We start from the raw sequence: 18,702 nt of genomic DNA, 5'->3' as shown, positions 1-18,702 counted from the left end.
CCCAGAGACAACCAATCAATTTGATAGTTGGGGGCTGAGCATGGCAATCTAAACTGTGGCTTTCCAATAGGTTTCAAAGCTTCTTGCTTTTGCCCTACTTGACTGACTTGGTTCTCATTAAGGAACAGCAATAAACAGGACAGTGTGTGGGAGCGATCTTAATAGAAAATCATCTCAATGTCCATCAAAGCAGCAGGAGAAAGGGAATGATGTGCTCATTGGAAATAGGCTTTAGAGGACAGAAAAGAAATCCCTCAAAAATACCACCCATTTTCCTGAATAAGCTCTGGGCGGATACCTTTTTCCTCTTCTCATGGGTCACACGAGTGTACATGCTTTTTAACACTAATGCTGAAGGCTCAGGGGAAAGGTATTTTAGATTAGAATATTAAATTTCAAGGAATTTAAAGAGCTTGGCAAAACAAAGATTACTTCATCTAACAAGAATTGCTTCACTCAGATTTGACAGGTGGTAACCGCTTTATAAGTGAAAATTACTTAAGTAAAACTTAGCTAGATTGCGTGTGAAGAGGCATTTTATGCCGCTGCAAGATGTCTAAGAGGATGTACAATGTTACCTTCCAACTGCACAAAACCTTTCACAGAGCAGCTATCTCCTCACTTTATTCCTGACTGTCCTGCGAGGTGCACAGGACAGGTACCAGGATTTCATACCCTTTCTTACTGACTGGGAGAAAGGCAGAAAAATCAGAGCAGTCGTTAACCTGTCTGAGATTGAACAAGATGATGACAAAGCCAGGACAGAGTGCAAGTGTTATCTGACCTGGTCCCATGTTCTAGCCCCTAAACCACCTGCTCACAGGTGGAAGCAAACTGTTTGGGGGTGCGAAGTTGGTGGAGGACTAGCAATGTGTTGTAGGGGAGCGCTGTCTCGCTACTGTACTTACACAAAAGTCAAGATGGACCAGCCAATAGCCTTAAGGGCGGGGTCCTCCCCCTGGAAGCTGTCCAGGCCTATGACAGCACACTGCCCGAAGGACATCCTTGAACTAATGTTAGTTACCAAGTCCTCCTGGTTCCAGGACCACTAATGGAATCTACGTAGACTCACTGGAATGACACTCGGTCCACACAACTCCCAATCACACCTCGGACAATATAACAGCGGCCACACTACCTATTGCTTGAGGATTATATTTTCTTTCATAATTGCCAATGCAACATTAAAGTCTCCCTTAATAAAGGTCACCTAAAAATTACTTTATACCCGAGGCTAATGCAAAATTCATTAGTGACTGTTAAAAAAGCACTTGGGTTCCAATGAAACTAGACACCCCCGAGGCTGCAGGCTGAGCTGTCGCCCATACCTGCTGCTGGGCGAGCTGGACTTGGTACAGCTGCTGCATGTACTGCTGATAGTGCTGCTCCTGCAGCTGGCGGATGAGGATCTGCTGCTGCTCGTAGTTCCCCGGGTACTGCTGGGCGGCGTACTGCTGGAACTGCACGGCAGTCTGCGAGTTTAAAGCTGCCATTATCTGCTGCCTAAAAACATTAAAAAATATGCACCAGTCTGGCTACAGGAGGTCAGTCATGACAAAATAAAATGCCCTTGTTACTTATCTTTATAATTTACACCTTTTTTAAAAATATATTTTATTGATTTTTACAGAGAGGAAGGGAGAGGGATAGAGAGTTAGAAACATCGATCAGCTGCCTCCTGCACACCCCCTACTGGGGATGAGCCCGCAACCGAGGTACATGCCCTTGACAGGAATCGAACCTGGGACCTTTCAGTCCGCAGGCCGACGCTCTATCCACTGAGCCAAACGAGTGAGGGTTATAATTTATACCTCTTAAAAATGACTCAGCTAGTAATGTATACCAATCAGCATGTGTCCCAGGCCCAGAAGCAATTTAAGAAAATAAGCATGATCTCTAATTTTTTACTTAGGTTTCTAAGGAAAATCTGGGATGGAGAGAGAGAATAATTATTAACACATCATCATCATCATGATCACCAGCACATCTGTTAACGGTTATGTGCCCTTACTATGTACCAGGCAGTGTTCAAGGCCCTTCGCCGGACTGACCCAGCAGGTCTCACCACTGCCTTTGGGGGTAGGGTTTCGCAGAAGAGGAAATGGAGGCGGCAGTAACTTGCCCGAGATTACCCTGCTAGTGGATGCCAGAGCCAGCGCTGAAGACGAGGCAGACTGGCTCCAGCCTATGCTCCAGCCTCTAACCACGATGCTGTGAGAGGACGGACTGTTGTCCATGGCTGTCAACTGCAGGCCCCACCAAGAGCAGGAGCCATCGTCTCTCTTCTAAGCAGAAGGCGGCCCTGGTTGATCTGAAGCTTTTCTAGGAATGACTCAGCAATAATGAGGAGAAATCCCTGGGCTCCCATGTCCTTTGGTTTAATCCAGTGGTTGGCAAACGGCGGCTCGCGAGCCACATGCGGCTCTTTGGCCCCTTGAGTGTGGCTCTTCCACAAAATACCACGGCCTGGGCGAGTCTGTTTTGAAGAAGTGGTGTTAGAAGAAGTTTAAGTTTAAAAAATGTGGCTCTCCAAAGAAATTTCCATCGTCGTACTGTTGGTATTTGGCTCTGCTGACTAATTAGTTTGCCGAGCACTGGTTTAATCCACACGCCCTGCCACTTGGAGGACCCTGGGCCTTGTTCCCACAGTGTCCTGTTGGGGTCAGTCCTTCCTCCTGTACCCAGAGCTCCCTGCAGAGCAGCAGCTTCTGAGACAGCTGCTCTCACAGCCCTTACTAAGAATGGTTTCAGCTCCCAGCCCTGTGCTGGAGGACACTCGGCAGAGGCTAAAACAACCCCATTCCCTGTCCCGGGAATGTGAAACTGGGTCTCTCCGATTCCAGCCAGTCTCTCTCTATCAGATGCATGAAAACAAAAACCACCTAAATCCAGGCTGGACTAGCCTGTGGGTGCCAAAGCAGACAGCGACGATTTGCAGAGAACAGGAAGGCTGGCAAAGAGACATCAAAGACAAGAGATCATGCGGACTCAGGGACAGGGAGCAAGCGAGCAACCTCAGCTCCTCAGTCCCTGGCTCTGGGAGTGAACCCCAAACCCTTTCAGTACTCTTCACTCCTTTTGCAGCCAAATGCCGCTTAGGACGAGGCCCTCTCTGGAAACACATCATTGGCATAAATGCCAAGTAGCTAACGTTGGTCCAGCTCCCAGCCGCCCAAATCAGAATGGTCCTAGGCACACAATGGCAAAGGGCCAGGCCACAGCAGCGAGACCTCCGTTTCTCTCCCTTAAACAGAAGCGCACAGCCAGCTTACTTCTGCTGCTCCAACCGAAGCCTCTCCTCCTCCAGCCGCCTCCTCTCTTCTTCCTCCCTCCTGAGCCTCTCTTCTTCTTCTTTCCGACGCTTCTCCTCCTCCTTCTGCAGACGTTCTCTTTCCTCCTCTTCACGCCGCCTGCGCTCCTCCTCCTCCTTCCTACCAAGTGCAGGAGACAGAGAATGAGTCCTATACAAAAAACCCTGTTTAAGCCACTTCAGACTTCATGTCACTGTGGACATGGACAGAAACGTTTCAGAAAACCACGCAATACCAAAATCTGAAATGCATACACTTAACATATAGAATCAATCACACAATATACACGGTCTCGGCGAGAATAATTACTGCTGCACAGCAATAGGAGAAGGTATCCATCATTAAGATACTACTCAAGTCATGATGACGTGTCTACCCATGCCCTAAGGCTCCCCTCTTCTGTACGCGCTCAGCACCACAAGCTTTTCCTTCAGACTACTCCTAAAAGTTGTGAGATCCATCCAGCACTGCATCTACCTGCCTTACCCAGGAAGGTACACGCTGCATAAGGGCAGAGACAGCCTCGCTCACACCACGGCGTTCTCAGGGCTTAGCACGGGGCTGGAACGAGCAAGCAGCCAACACATTTTAGAGAACTGAATGATCCACCCTGAAATGCCCTGCACCCCTAAAAGAAGGCTAGAACTGACCGTCTAATTTGTAAAGACATTTAACATATTTGTTTCATGAAAAAACAACACCACACACACACACCACAACGAAAAACAGGTAAATATACAGAAAAAGGTCTAGAGAAAAAAAAGACCTTTGAAAATGTATACATTTTAATTGTGTCAATTATTATCCATGGCGAGAAGAGTGAGATTAAAGGCATGGTGGGAAAGAAGGTTTTCAGATTGTTTCATACATAAAAATAATTTATATTGCACTCCTTTGTGTATTACTTCAGAAACTAAGAATAACGTAAAAGCTTTTAAGAAAGAAAAGAGCACGTGGAAATCACGGTGCAGCCCTCCCCAGCTCTCCCCTCCCCATAACCCGCTTCCCAAGGAGAAGAGTTTCTGGCACCAGGAGTGGATGCCATCCGTGGCTGAGAGCGGTGTGGGGGGCAGGGAGGCTGAAGACATGATGAAAGAGAAGATTTCTGAGGATTCTCAGGAAACACACAGTTTCTTGGTCCTACCATGAGCACCGTTTCTGGTTATCCCACCTTTCTTTCCAAATTCCTATTAAATAATTAACCACACACCTGAACCAGAGCCAAGACTCAACATACAGTAATAAAATGACCTACTTTTATTTATTTTTTAATATATATATTTTATTGATTTTTATATAGAGAGGAAGGGAGAGGGATAGAAAGTTAGAAACATCGATGAGAGAGAAACATCGATCAGCTGCCTCCTGCACACCTCCTACTGGGGATGTGCCTGCAACCAAGGTACATGCCCTTGACTGGAGTCGAACCTGGGACCCTTCAGTCCGCAGGCCGGTGCTCTATCCACTGAGCCAAACCGGTTAGGGCTAAAATGACCTACTTTTAATATTTCAAAGTTGGTATAAAGGGCAAGATGTTCCACAAGCCAGAGCTTAAGCTTTAGGATAAAAGAAGTCTTGTCTCTTTATTTTATTTTATGTACTTCAGAGAAGAAGGGGGGGGGGGGGGAAGAGAGAGAGAGAGAGAGAGAGAGAGAGAGAGCGAGAGCGAGAGCGAGAGAGAGAGAGAGAAACATCAATGATGAGAGGAAATCATTGATCAGCTGCCTCCTGCACGTTCTCTACTGGGAATCAAGCCTGCAACCCGGGCATGTGCCCTGACCCTGAATCCAACCATGACCTCCTGGTTCATAGCTTAACCAGTGAGCCACACCAGCCGGGCAAGGAAGTCTAGTCTTTTAAATGCCTTAAAGGAATTCTATATGGACTTTATCTCATGACAGAAGTTTATTTTTTTTTTTAAAAAACCTACAGTTTTATATGTTGAATAGTAACTTAAATATTCAATTTATTGTTAAAAAGGAACTTAAAAAAGCATATTTCCAAATACATTATAGCTACACCTCATTGGTCCAACATCACTATACAATGCACTGTAGCACATAAATCAATTTTCCAGTAAAGAGATCTCATTCCATTCTTACGGAATCAAAACTTTTCCTTTGGATAAGAATGACCTTTTAAAATGTATTAAGCTACTTCCTATCCTCTTAAACAGGAATAAATTATACCCAGTGCTCTGTCTTTTGATGACTCTGGAGTTATAACTATAAACATAAAAACTGCAGGTGCCATAATACAGTGATGGAGAAGTTTACCTTTGTATTAAATGGCGCCAAACTGCCACACTCTTATGTTTCTTGTGTCTATGTTTTCGTAGCTTCTGGCTTTCCCCTCATTCTCAGGCTATTTTCTCTGCTCATCTATTGTTTCCAATCCAGGTTAAGGTGAGAAACCAAAAAACCAACTGTTTCTAAAGTAAGTATAATAGAATCTGAAAAAATTTGGTTTTATATAAAACGTCATTTTCATTATGTAGAAAACTTAGATAGCCAAAGTTATTGAAAATATAATCTCTAGATAAATAAGTGTTAACTACCATCCTGCTGCATTCACAATCATGACAGAGAATCCACAAATAAAAACAGCGCATCCAGCAGCCCCCCTCCAGCCCCTAGAAACAACGAATGAGCCATCTGGAAGCCAGAACCAACGTGGAATGTGTATATAAGGCCTACCATGCTTCACAGCCGATAACCATGATACGAAGTACGAATATTCTAGAAACAAGGGAGACAGCCGCAAAGGGTGTGTCAGACCAGAGGGTCAGGAGGAGAGCGTGGCTGAGTTTATGGGGCTTGCTCAAAAATGTAGTGTAATGACACGGAAGGAATGCTGCCCCTGGTGGGTAGGTGGTTCCTCTTACAGGTATAGCCAGACAGAGGCAGCAAGCCCCAAACTCAGGAATATCTGCTCACACGGGGAAGTTTGCCAGCTGCCATCACGGTGGAGCCAAAGGCAGTCAGACACCCGATCTAGAGCACTCCGTAAAGCACAGCCATCAAGTGTTCCGTGCACCCACACCTCACCTTTTCTTTTCTTGCTCTTCCTTCTCTATTTTGTGGGATGTGACGTATGTTGACAAGAGATGGCAGCACCTGTTCAGGAGCTTGACGAACTCCACCATGGCGTCCTCTTTAGACATGTTTCCCAGCGCTGCCCATTCTCTCCTGGAAGGAAGAGCAGGACAAGTCACCTCCTCTTCTTGAGAGGATGAGAATTCCATTTAATTGAAACCTAAACATGAACAATTCTCAATCGTAACGAGAACGAAGAATAATTCTATTATACACAAAAGGTGCAAAACTTCCAGTTTTAACAAGCATGTGCTGATTTACTAAATTACAACCCAAACTTACTTTTTATACTACAGCTTAACTGCACTGCTGATCATTTCTGTACTAGCAAAAGCGTATCTGAGTTTTACTTATATTTTAGCCGTAATTGAATAGTCAATGTATTCCTTTTTGTCACAGCTCTCTATATGTTCCAACAAGGAAATCAATTACTACATATTTTATTTTATTTTTTATTTTTTTTTAAAATATATTTTATTGATATTTCACAGAGAGGAAGGGAGAGGGATAGAGAGCCAGAAACATCAATGAGAGAGAAACATCGATCAGCTGCCTCCTGCACACCTCCCACTGGGGATGTGCCCGCAACCAAGGTACATGCCCTTGACCAGAATCGAACCCGGGACCCCTCAGTCCGCAGGCCGACGCTCCATCCACTGAGCCAAACCGGTTTCGGCCATATTTTAAATGGCAGCTTTTATTATTATCAGGGAGAATCAAATGAAGCTGTACTTGTCTTATGTTCATAATCAGATGAGTAAGCTTCTTCCACAATATTTAGCCATAAACACCTCCAAGCCAAAAAGAGATAAACATCTTCAGAAGCTGCAAGCAAAAATGTTTGTTTCAGTTCTAAGCTAATGAACCAGCTATTTACATCTTAACCAATTTACTTTGTACCGTTTTCAACACTATTCTCATTAAATTAATTATACAACAAAACACTGTTACCTCCTGTCATTCCCCAACACATCAAAGAATCCAACCTCAGGACAAGTGTCTGGATTATATGGGCCCAAAAGAACCTGTTTATGCAGTGCCACAAGCTTCAGTTTTTCTTCGTAAGTTGGATGGAATGCTTTGCCATCTTTTTCTGTAAGAAAAAAAAAGAAAACCCACAAAGAAAATAATTAGCACTGGAAAAATACATGATTTTCAGCTGTATGCTGAAGTTTTGCTATAGGTATGTCCAAACTGCCTATGATAGATAGAAACACTATCATAGTGAGACTTTTTTCAAATACTAAATTTTAATAACCTTTATGCAGAATTTTAAAAAAATGAAGTCAAGTACCAATATTTATGTTAAAACTACTCCAGAGAAACCAGCCTGTTAAGCTACAGTCAGGCACACAGATATAAGTGTACCACTGACATCTTTCATACATATCAAACACGTTCAACCACCATTCTTTGAAAGGTTTTAAAAAATAATTTTGTCAATCATCCTCAGTGTGATCACACATGTACTGTGAGAGGGTTAATATGATCACACATGTACTGTGAGAGGGTTAATATGATCATACATGTACTTTGAAAGGTTTAATGTGATCACACATGTACTGTGAAAGGCTATATTCAACCCTTCCCAACCCACTGATGCAGCATGACGTGGTAGGAGGGGCTGTGGAATCAGAAAGCCTCCGTTTAAATCTCATCTCAGACACTTTTTTTAAACTCTGTTTTTTAAACAATTGTGTCAACCAATATTTTCAACTTATTTTTTTAAATATATTTTATTGATATTTTACAGAGAGGAAGGGAGAGGGATAGAGTTAGAAACATCGATGAGAGAGGAACATCGATCAGCCACCTCCTGCACACCCTCTACTGGGGATGTGCCCGCAACCAAAGTACATGCCCTTGACTGGAATCGAACCCGAGACCCTTCAGTCCGCAGGCCGACGCTCTATCCACTGAGCCACACCGGCTAGGGCTCAGACACTTCTTGGGTGTAGGACATTTAACCTCTCTGACTCATCAATAAAGTAAGGGGTCCATGCCAAAACCGGTGTGGCTCAGTGGATAGAGCGTCAGCCTGCGGACTGAAGGGTCCCGGGTTCGATTCTGGTCAAGGGCATGTACTTTGGTTGCGGGCACATCCCTGGTGGGAGGTGTGCAGGAGGCAGCTGATCGATGTTTCTCTCTCATCGATGTTTCTAGCTCTCTATCCCTCTCCCTTCCTCTCTGTAAAATATCAATAAAATATATTAAAAAAAAAAAAAGAAAAAAAAAAGTAAGGGGTCCAATGCTGCTTCAGAGGTAACAGATATTATCATTAAGAGTAATAACTAGCCCTGGCCGGGTAGCTCAGTTGGTTAGAGCATTGTCCTGATAAACCAAGAGTAGTAACTATTTGATCCTTTTCCTGCCTTCATAAACCTGATCTTTTTAATTGCTTTGGTTCCACTTGGTAAAAAAGTCAAATGAGTTAATAAGATGCTGAATTTCAGTAGTCAGTTTATAACGAGACAGGCCTGTAAACTAGGACAAGTGGGATAGGGAAACGGAGACAGACAGCTGACCAAATTGGCAGAGCAATTTACAGCCAGATACAGAGGGCCACCTCCCTGAGCCTCAGTTGTATCTCACCTCCAGGACGGGAAGAAAAGCAGCAAAACCAGGCGGGCAATGCCAGGACCAGATGCAATACCTAAGGACCTGCTGCCCTAGCACTGACCAATCAGTGGAGACCACGACCCTGACAGAGCACGCCTACAAAACTGATGAATATTCTGCTGTCCAGGAACAGGAAGACTTTATGACATGTGGTAGGCATAATAAGAGCCCCTCCTCCCCCAGATGTCTACACCCCGATCCCAAATCTGTGGATATGTTCGATTATATGAAGAAGGGGAATTAAGGTTGCAACTGCCTGACCCTGGACTTTCCCGCCCTGGCCCAATGGAATCACAAGGGTCCTTATGAATGGAAGGAGAGAAAGAAGGGTCTGAGGCAGACCGGAAGCTGTTACACAACTTGCTTCCCTCAAAGAGGCAAGAGGGGGCCACAGAGCCAAAGCACGCAGGCGGCCTCTAGAGGCCAGGAGAGGCCAGGCAACAGCTGCTTTCCCAGCACCTCCAGGAGCACAGCTCTGACCACCACCCCTTTCTTTTAACCAGTGAGACCTACTTTGAACTTCTGACCCCAAAAACTCTAAGTCAGGAGGTGTTGTTTTAAGACACGAATTTTCTGGTAATTTGTTACAGGAGCAATAGGAAATCAATACAATACACAAAACACATTTCCCCAAGCAATTAAAAATAGAAATGGCTTCTAGATCATGTTCTTGTTAAATTCGTAAGTACTTGACTTTACAGTTCTAATAAGACAGCATAAATAACTTGAAAGCAGCTTTATAATCATTGTTACAAAGCCCTAAGGTCTGAAAGATTAAAATTAAGTCCCTTCCACCTGAAATTAATCATACACAAGGTTATTAGTCTCACACCTCAATTGCTAGAGTACATTTACGAGAAATCATATTTTCCCTTCTGTCTGGAGGTAAAGGTAGAGGATGCAACAAATTATTTCAATGTCCTGTCTAGCTTTTACTTGATGAAAGCCATAAAATATATGGGTTGGGAAGTATATTAAAGACAAGTGACTGTATTGCACAACCAAAGCTCAAATCTGCCCTACATATCTACCTTGGCCTCCAGTAATTTGTTACTATATATACAGTATAAAAAAGATGTAAATTGTAACATCAATAACCTAAAATGCTAGGGAGAAATAAAAGTGTAGAGTTTCTGTATGCTGTGGAAGTTATGTGCTTAAACTAGAACTATAAACTATTTTATATAAGCCTCATGGTAGCCACAAAGAAAAAACCTGTGGTAGATACACAAAAGCAATCAAAGCATATCCACCTAGGAATTACTAAGCCGTGCTTGAACACTTCCTCGTGGGAGTAACTCACTGTCCCAAAGCAGTCTATTCCATCACTGGATAGGTGTGATTTTCACTTCTTTATTCCGAGTTGATCTCTTTCTAGTCTTCAGCATTAAATAAAACTCATCTAACAGACCAGACCTCAGAAAAGCCACAAAAGCCCTGGCCATGTGGCTCAGCTGGTACACCAAAAAGTTGTGGGTTCAATTCTCGGTCAGGGCATATACTTAGGTTGTGGGTCCCGCAGTCAATGGCTAAACAGCAGCTCTTACTAGTATGATAATGAGGGCAGGGATTTGAATTCCCACACCGTACAAGTTGCTCTCTTCTGAATGAGCAGAAGAGAACCCTAAAGGATGCTGCTGCAAAGTGCAAGCAGCATCCAGGGATGGCCTCACCTGTGCAGAGGACAGCAAGGCCATCTCCCCCTTCCCTCATCCTAGGCACCGTGTTTCTACCACAGCAGCTTACAATCAAATTTGTTTTCCTGCGTGGCCCTTATCACACTTTAGCCTCACAGAGAATATACTACTTTTAGAAATATTACAATCACTCCTCACCCTGGCTGGTGTGGCTCTGTTGACTGAGCACTGTCCCATGCACTGAGAGGTCACGGGTTCCATTCCCGGTCAGGGCACATGTCCAGGTTGTGGGCTTGATCCCCAGTGCAGCGATCAATGGTTGTTCCCCCCCCCCCTTCCTTCCCCTCTAATATCAATAAAAACATATTTAAAAAAACAACAACCACATCTCTCCCATATTGAGCTGAGAAAAAACCTGAATGATAAATTCTTATACTACTTACAAGGAAGTACAATACAATGCAATATTGCTAAGTCAATGAGTTTAAAACACTGGGAACTGCCTATCATGTACAAAGTGCTTATTAAAAGTTGACCCCCCCCCCCATTAAGTCAACACACTCCATAGTAAGTTTAAGGAATGTTTTGGCCACAGAATACCAATTGCCAGGTACTATCTATGAGTTTACGTATGTAATTTTTTGTAATTCTTACAACCCTTTGAGTAAAGGAAAGCACAAAATTTAAACAACTGAGTGGCAGAACTAGGAAGAAGCACCTCAGGTAGTGTGACTCCAGACTCAACTTCCTAAATACTGAGCCAGAGTAGCTCTCACTTTTGTTAACCGATAAAAGTAAACATTATCTCCGTCTGGGTGTTGGCTACCAAAGTGTGTTCCCTTTGTGAAAATTCATCAAGCCATACACTTATGATTTGTGTATTTTTGCACAAATCCTCTGGCAGATGTTAAAATCTTACATATATCCTATCCTATATAATAAAAGGCTAATATGCAAATTGTCCCCATGGGCAGGAGTTCCACCAACCGGGACTTAGACACGCGCTGACCACCAGGGGGCAGCATGGAACATGGCAGGTGTCGACAATGCAGGCGGCAGTGAAGGCGCTGCTGGCCCCGATGAGAGCAGGACCATGGTGGAATGGTGGAGCAGGTGCGCAGGTGGTGCCAGACAAGGCAGCCAGGGGAAGGGCGGTCCTGGCCCCCAGCCAGAAGCTGCTAGGGACCCTACTAGTGCACGAATTTCATGCACTCGGCCTCTAGTATATATATATTCAGGGGTTGGCAAAAGTAGGTTTACAGTTGTGAGTACGCAAAACAGTTTACTCTATCAATTATTGTGTTATTTTCCATACAAACTGTCAACCTACTTTTGCTTATCCCTATATATACGCATATAAGCATACCTTTGAATCCAGTTTTCAAAGGAAAATTTCAGTTCAGCTCAAATTTAATATGAACTAGCAAATTAAAAAATCAGATGTTTAAGAGGCGTCACTATTATTGGTGGCTTTAATTTTATTTCTTACAACTATCTCTTAGGTCTATACATTCTCCTATACTAGTACAACTTAGGTCTAAAGAGAAAGACAATAAGGAAAGAAGGGAAAAATAAACTCAAAACTTAATAAGACATTTGATGGTAACAATAAAAGTTGAAATTATCTAAGGTTGCCACTTAAGTCCAGGAGGCACACACTAATTATATATGTGACCAAAGAATAAATTACAGCTGTACAGTATTTTGAAGCATTAATGAGGCCATTTATAAAAGTTCTTGTAGATGCTTATGTTTAAGGAAGACAAAAGGAAACGGAACCATTTCAGCATGTCCATATTAATACCTCTCTGCTATCAGTAATATAAGCCAGTGAGATCCACAGCAATGCTAGCAGAAATGCATGAACAATTCCACAGTCAATTTAGAAAAGGAGTCCAAGACTGAAGTCCCTCCAAACTAAACTAGTTTCCTTTTACATATCATATCCTCAAAAATACTCCCTTCACACATACACACCCTAGATCTCTGTCCTGAAAAGGCCCAGAAATAATGACCAATCCAGTAACGGGCACCCAGCTCCTAACACCCAGATTATGGCTCTGCAAATGCCATTTCTCACTAACAGGAACCAGGTCTCCTTGGAGAAATGGCTGATTCTCTGAGGCAGAAGATGTGTAACATGGATCTAGGACATCTCATCATACCAGATAGTAAGGAAGCTATGGAAGACGACTAGTCATCAGGTCAAAGGAACTTAGAAGCCAATTTGAAAAGGCTCTCACTTTCTAAAGATCCTATAATTTGAGCATCAATAATAAGAGCTAAAATAATAAAATCAAATATGTTTAAAAGCATGAGTACATAATGACATTAAAAACTGTCACCTTTTGCTTGGCCGGCATAGCTCAGTGGGTGAGAGTTGACCTAAGAAGCAGGAGGTCATGGTTTGATTCCCAGCCAGGGCACATGCCTGGGTTGTGGGCTTGATCCCCAGTAGGGGTGTGCAGGAGGCAGTCGATCCATGATTCTCTCTCATCATTGATGTTTCTCTCTCTCTCTCCCTTTCTCTCTGAAATCAATAAAAGTATACTAAAAAAAGAGTCACCTTTTGAGGTTATTAGGGACACTCATTACTTAGAAAATAAATAAAGAGAAAGAAGCATTTCCTTTCCTTTCCTATTTGAACTGTACCCCAAACCAAATAGAATATGAGGAAAAGTATTACAGTGAAGGAAAAACAATTAGAATATCAACATTTTTCAACCCCTAATGAATTAAAACACATCCATTTTCAATTTATACGAGTGAAAAACAATCATTAGGTTAGCTAAATGCAGGCTTCCCGAAAGGTCTACTAGTATATTAATAGGAATATACTATTAACACCAATATTCTTGATGGGCACATTTACTTCAGTCCTTTGGAGGGGAGTCCCCGCCACTACAATCAATATTTCAAACCTGACAGCAAAGTTATGTAGGAATTCAGAGTAGATGCTTTTCTCACACTTTATTTTTCCAGCTATCTGAAGTGAATCTCAAGAAAGTGATCGTGTGTAGAAAAACAAAAAATGAAAAAACAAAACAACAAAAAAACCCCAAAATGAATCTTTCCATCAGCCCTTAATATTTTCAAGCGAATATATTAAAGAAAGTTCCGGGGAGGGGGTTGGGGGGCTGAGTGAAAAAAGATGAAGGGACAAAGACAAAGCATAGTGATGGCCAGAGGGAAAGGGGGAGGGGGAAGGGGGGAGAGGGTAAGGGGGGAGAGAAAGAGACTTGACTTTGGGCAATGGGAGCACTACCCAGTGTGCAGATGATGTTTTGCTGAGCTGTACCCTTGAAACCTGTATGGTTTTACTGACCAATGTCACCCCAAGAAATTCAATTAAAAAAAAAAGAAAAGAAAAAAAGAAGTGCCAAGATGTGATAAGGCAATAGGGCAGGAACTTTAAAATATTTTCTCAGAACACCACCAGAGACAGGGTTCCCCTTGCTGCTCACCTCCTGTTGTGGGAAGAACTGTCTTTGGAACCAATAACAACGGAGTGGCCTTGGGCAAGTTCCTCAACTAAGAAACCAGGTAACACCCTCACTGAAGGGCCTGTGCAGGATTAAAGAAAACTGTGTATACAGCTCTCAAAACAGCACCACACTTTCAGGGAACATCTGCTCGGTAACTGGTGGCAATGATTACTCTGGAATGTTAAATTAATGCCACCACCCACCAGCTTAATATAATGAGGTAAATGAAGTGTTACAGAAGCAAGCCTTCACCCCTAAGAACTCTGAAAACCAAAATACCACTCCCCAAGTTAACGCCATCCAACAAGTATGAAGGCTACAACAAAGCCAACCGGTTTAGGACGTAACCAGCTAATCTTGCTAACCTAGAACGGGGCAACTTGGTTCCGCCATGTAAAACCGTCACTGTGCCTCCTGGGGACTAACAAAAAGGCTCTTTGCAATGGCATTCCCATCCGTCCACGGACCTGACAATTTACCTTTCCAGCTCTCTCCATCAACCACTTCCTACGGGCCATTTCCCAGACACACAGGCCTGGCCTCCCCCTCCCTGCCCCGCCCCCCGGAATGGCATTTGCTCCTGATCCTCCACAGTGCACGGCAGTTGTCCTGGGTCTTTAACTCCTCCTTTGGCCTCTACAATCCTAACGGCAAAAGGGAATGTACCATTCATTACAGTGGCAACCTAATAAGCCTTCATCCATGAGAAGGGTTCCCCAAGGCCTGCAGCTGAGATGGGGAAATGCTAACTTACATTTATCTGCACTTTCATCTATTATTTGACTTTTGCCTTCAGAAGATTAAAAGGATAGGTAATTCACTTAATGGTTCAGTCACTGGCCGGGGACCACTGCGACAGGGATGGAATGAGAAACAGGGTTCCTGATTCCCACCCCAAGTTATTTTCAATGGAAAAAGATACCCACGCTTTCAAGATTCACATTTCTCCCACAGAGGAAGATAAAGTGTAATGCTATTTCTAATTCTTGTGAGATACTAGTACAAATCCACAAAACAATGATCTATTAGAAGTCCTTGCAAGACTGATAAAAATGCCAAACATTACACTGGAAAATTTCACATTAAAACCAAGGCAGCAACCCCTTACCCCACTTCCCATGATTCCTCTGACGGCTTTAGGACCCTTCCTTTCCCCTCCCCCAATTAGGCATCTCATATCCTAATGGCCTCTTCATTGCTAACCAGGTAATGATTCAGGCAGAAAAGTAGTTTCTTTTTTTTTAAAAAATATATATTTTATTGATTTTTTACAGAGAGAAAGGGAGAGGGATAGAGAGTTAGAAACATCGATGAGAGAGAAACATCGATCAGCTGCCTCCTGCACACCTCCCACTGGGTATGTGCCCGCAACCAAGGTACATGCCCTTGACCGGAATTGAACCTGGGACCCTTCAGTCCGCAGCCGACGCTCTATCCACTGAGCCAAACCGGTCAGGGCCAGAAAGGTAGTTTTGATTGCTCTGCTGCTATCCTTTTAGTAAGTACTGGGTGCTGCTTTGAAAGGCTAACTTAGAAAGGGAGTGAACCATACCTATCAAGGTAGGCCTTTTCCTTTAAGGTGACTGATAACTAGGGCCTCAAATTATAGGTTCCCTAGGAGTCCTGCTACTCGGCAAAATAATATTAGGTGTAGACCACTAAATCTTAAATCCGAGGCATCAAATCCAGCTCCCAATATATAAATGCATGGAAACTGAGCCTACAAAAGTTAATTGTCTAGGAATTGACACAGTAAATGGAATCCAAGGCTTCCTGACTCCAAAGCAATGCTAAGTTTAATCTTTCAAAGATGATATTACTACCACTTTCAAATTAACACAGGCTCAGTCAAGTGGCAAAAGCTAGGATTGGAAGTTGGTTCTTTTCTATTCTTACATACTTCCGCTACAATATACTTTAACGTTACTGAAGCTGGAAAATTACGTTCTACGAATAAAAATTTAAGGTAAGATGTAGTTATTAATAATTGTACAGAAACCATCAGAATTTTATATATGTGAGAATATATCATCACTACAGGAAACTGTACATTCAAGGGCCAAGAGATCCAAAATCCAAGGCTGGATTCATTGTGCAAATGATGATGAGTATTTCAAGGGCAAACTTCTTAACAAAAAGTGCAGTGAGTGTGGAACGATCAACGGTTTTGGAAAATTTACGAGAGAGAGACTTTCATTAGTTTGCACAATTAAAATTGCTTTGAGAAAAAGCAAGTAACTTTTGCATGCATGCACCACGTTGAGCTGCTCAACTTCAGCGAGAAGTTGAGTAAAACATGTACTCCAGAAGGTACCCCCTCTGGGGAAAGTGTTACAAGTACGCTGCTCTGGAATGTGTAGGGAACCTAGCAACCACTTTTAAAGTTTCATTTGCTGATGCCTCTCCTTGCCCAGGCGGCCCACGAGATCGAACTATCTCGAAGAAATCAAACTAACGGGCTTCTCATCCGTTTTTCCCACTGACAAGCTCATGTGACTGGTATCACCACCATTTGACTCAGTGAATCACCCAATTTAAAAAAACACACACACACACACAAAACCCCACACACCACAATCTTGCTCTAAGACGAGACATTTCACAATTCTGCGAGAAGCACGGGGTGGCGGGGGGCACTTTTAAACCTAACTCTGAGAATTCACTCTGCTTTACGGGGCACATTGCTTTACGGGGTAAAATTTTAACCTTCTAGAAGTTCCTAGGACATAGCGAGCATCCTCTCTCTTGGGAGTTTGACACGCCAGAGGGGACGTGCTGGCTGAACGCTTCCTCCTCTCTGCCACATCGGTAATGCCAGGGGATCAAATCCTGCTGGAGCGTGTGGTCCCCCAGCACGCCTGGAAAGGGTGTGCAGCACCCCAATGGAAAGCCTCCTTCCACTACGGGAAAAGGGTACAGATCGGTGGGGTGTGACGTGCCACGCCATAGATACAGAAAAAGAAATGCGACGGTAAAACAGAAAACAACAATAATAAAAAAAATAAATAAATTCCAGAATGGGATCCTCTGGGAGAGAACGGGCTCATGCTTCCATCCCAGCTCACGGAAACCCGAGAAGCTAAATCAGGGAAAATGCCCGGTCACCTCGGGGAGGCGGCACTCGGACGGCTAAACCGAGGCTCCAGGCCGTCAGGGCTGTGACCCAGCGGCCCAGCGGGTAGTGACGAAGTTCGGGAGCCCCCAAGGACGGAGCCCTGCTTGGGTGGCCCGGCCCGGCCCGGCGCGGGTGAGGCTGTCCAGCCCCGCCGAGGCCACCGCCGGGCCGCGCTCCCGAGGCGGGCGGGGCGGCGGGCTCACCTTTGAAGAAGCGCAGCGCCAGGCCGTACAGCTCCTCCAGCCCGAAGCCCCAGCGCTGCTCCAGGCACCGCGCCTCCTCCGCCGCCGCCCCGGGCTCCGGCTGCCTCCCCGCGGCGCTCGGGCCCCGGCCGGCCCCGGGAGGCGAGGGCGGCGGCAGCGGCGGCGGCAGCAGCGGGGCGCCCTCCGCGCCGGGCCGCTCCTCCGGGTCGGGGCTCAGCGTCAGGCCGTCCACCGACACCTCCAGGCGCTCTGCGCTCAGCACCGCCGCCATCTCCGGCTGCTGCGCCTCCTCGGCGGGGACAGGCGGCGGCCACGTATCGACTTCCTGCTGACCTCTCACCCCCACTTGCCGACACCGGAACTTCCGGTGCTGAGCCGGCTCCAGAGATAGGGGCGGAGTCCTGGTGCCCCGCCCCTCAGACCCCGGCTGTCAGCGGCCTCCGCCACCACGCGCCACGCCCCCCCAAGGCCCCGAGGGTCCGGAACCCGGTCCTGGGTGCCCAGCCCGCCCTCCCGTCCCGGTTCCTCCCGGGGGCGGGGCTATGCCCTCCGTGGCGCCACTTGAATGGCGGTCCCGGTGTCTGGCGGGGCGGGGTGGGGGCGTGCACGTCTGCTGTCTGTGCGGGGCGGAGACTGTAGAGCTGCTGATCAATGTTTCATTGATGTGCCTATCTCTCTCTCCCTCAAAATTAATAAACATATTATTTAAAAAAATGTGTGTATTTGCAAGTAGTGCACTCCTGAATCCTGTCCGGAGGAGGTGATCGCAAGAAGGGGTCCAACTGGAACCAGGAGGATGCTCCCCAGGAAACTGGTCCTGGGGAAATGCCGACTTGAAAACAGCTGGAGAAAGTGCCCACAGACTCCAGCTGGCCTCCGTGCACCCTACCCAGGCATCCCCTCTGGTCCTCAAACACTCCCTGGAACTCCACCCTTATCTCAGGCACCTCCTCTACCCCTCACACTGCCTGCACCAGGTGGAGAGATGGCATCCAGGTCTCTCCTCGCCCGTTTCTGCAGGCGCCAGCTGCCCATTAGAAGCTGGGCTGGAGCCGGGACACATAATTCATCTCAAGGTCTCTCCGGGCCCTCATGTCCCCTTTCCTCATATCCTCGTGTCCTCCTTCCCATCACATCCTGGCGAAAGCAGGGAGGGGAAATTCAGCTCCAGACCTTTCTCCGTTTGCCAGGCAACCGCTGTAACCACACAAGCTGGCTAGAGCCCCGATACAGAATT

The 18,702-nt window shown here is 45.2% G+C and overlaps 1 protein-coding gene across 1 annotated transcript in view; it reads right to left on the bottom strand.

Moving 5' to 3' along the window:
* Positions 1–17,789, bottom strand: part of ACBD3 (acyl-CoA binding domain containing 3) — a 28,033-nt gene extending 10,244 nt beyond the window's left edge. Inside the window, exons 1-5 of the mRNA XM_080651280.1 lie at positions 17,466–17,789; positions 7,358–7,499; positions 6,359–6,499; positions 3,273–3,431; positions 1,329–1,503 (exon numbers count right to left, since the gene is read on the bottom strand). Coding sequence (XP_080507406.1) covers positions 1,329–1,503; positions 3,273–3,431; positions 6,359–6,499; positions 7,358–7,499; positions 17,466–17,736 — 888 coding nt within the window. The 5' untranslated portion in view covers positions 17,737–17,789. The remainder of the gene's footprint in view (positions 1–1,328; positions 1,504–3,272; positions 3,432–6,358; positions 6,500–7,357; positions 7,500–17,465) is intronic.
* Positions 17,790–18,702: the final 913 nt, after the last annotated feature.

This window comes from Plecotus auritus, assembly GCF_963455305.1.
Source record: "Plecotus auritus genome assembly, chromosome: 14".
Lineage (NCBI taxonomy): Eukaryota > Metazoa > Chordata > Mammalia > Chiroptera > Vespertilionidae > Plecotus > Plecotus auritus.
The sequence above is the reverse complement of the archived record's forward strand: the minus strand, read 5'-3'. Positions and strand labels throughout refer to the sequence as shown.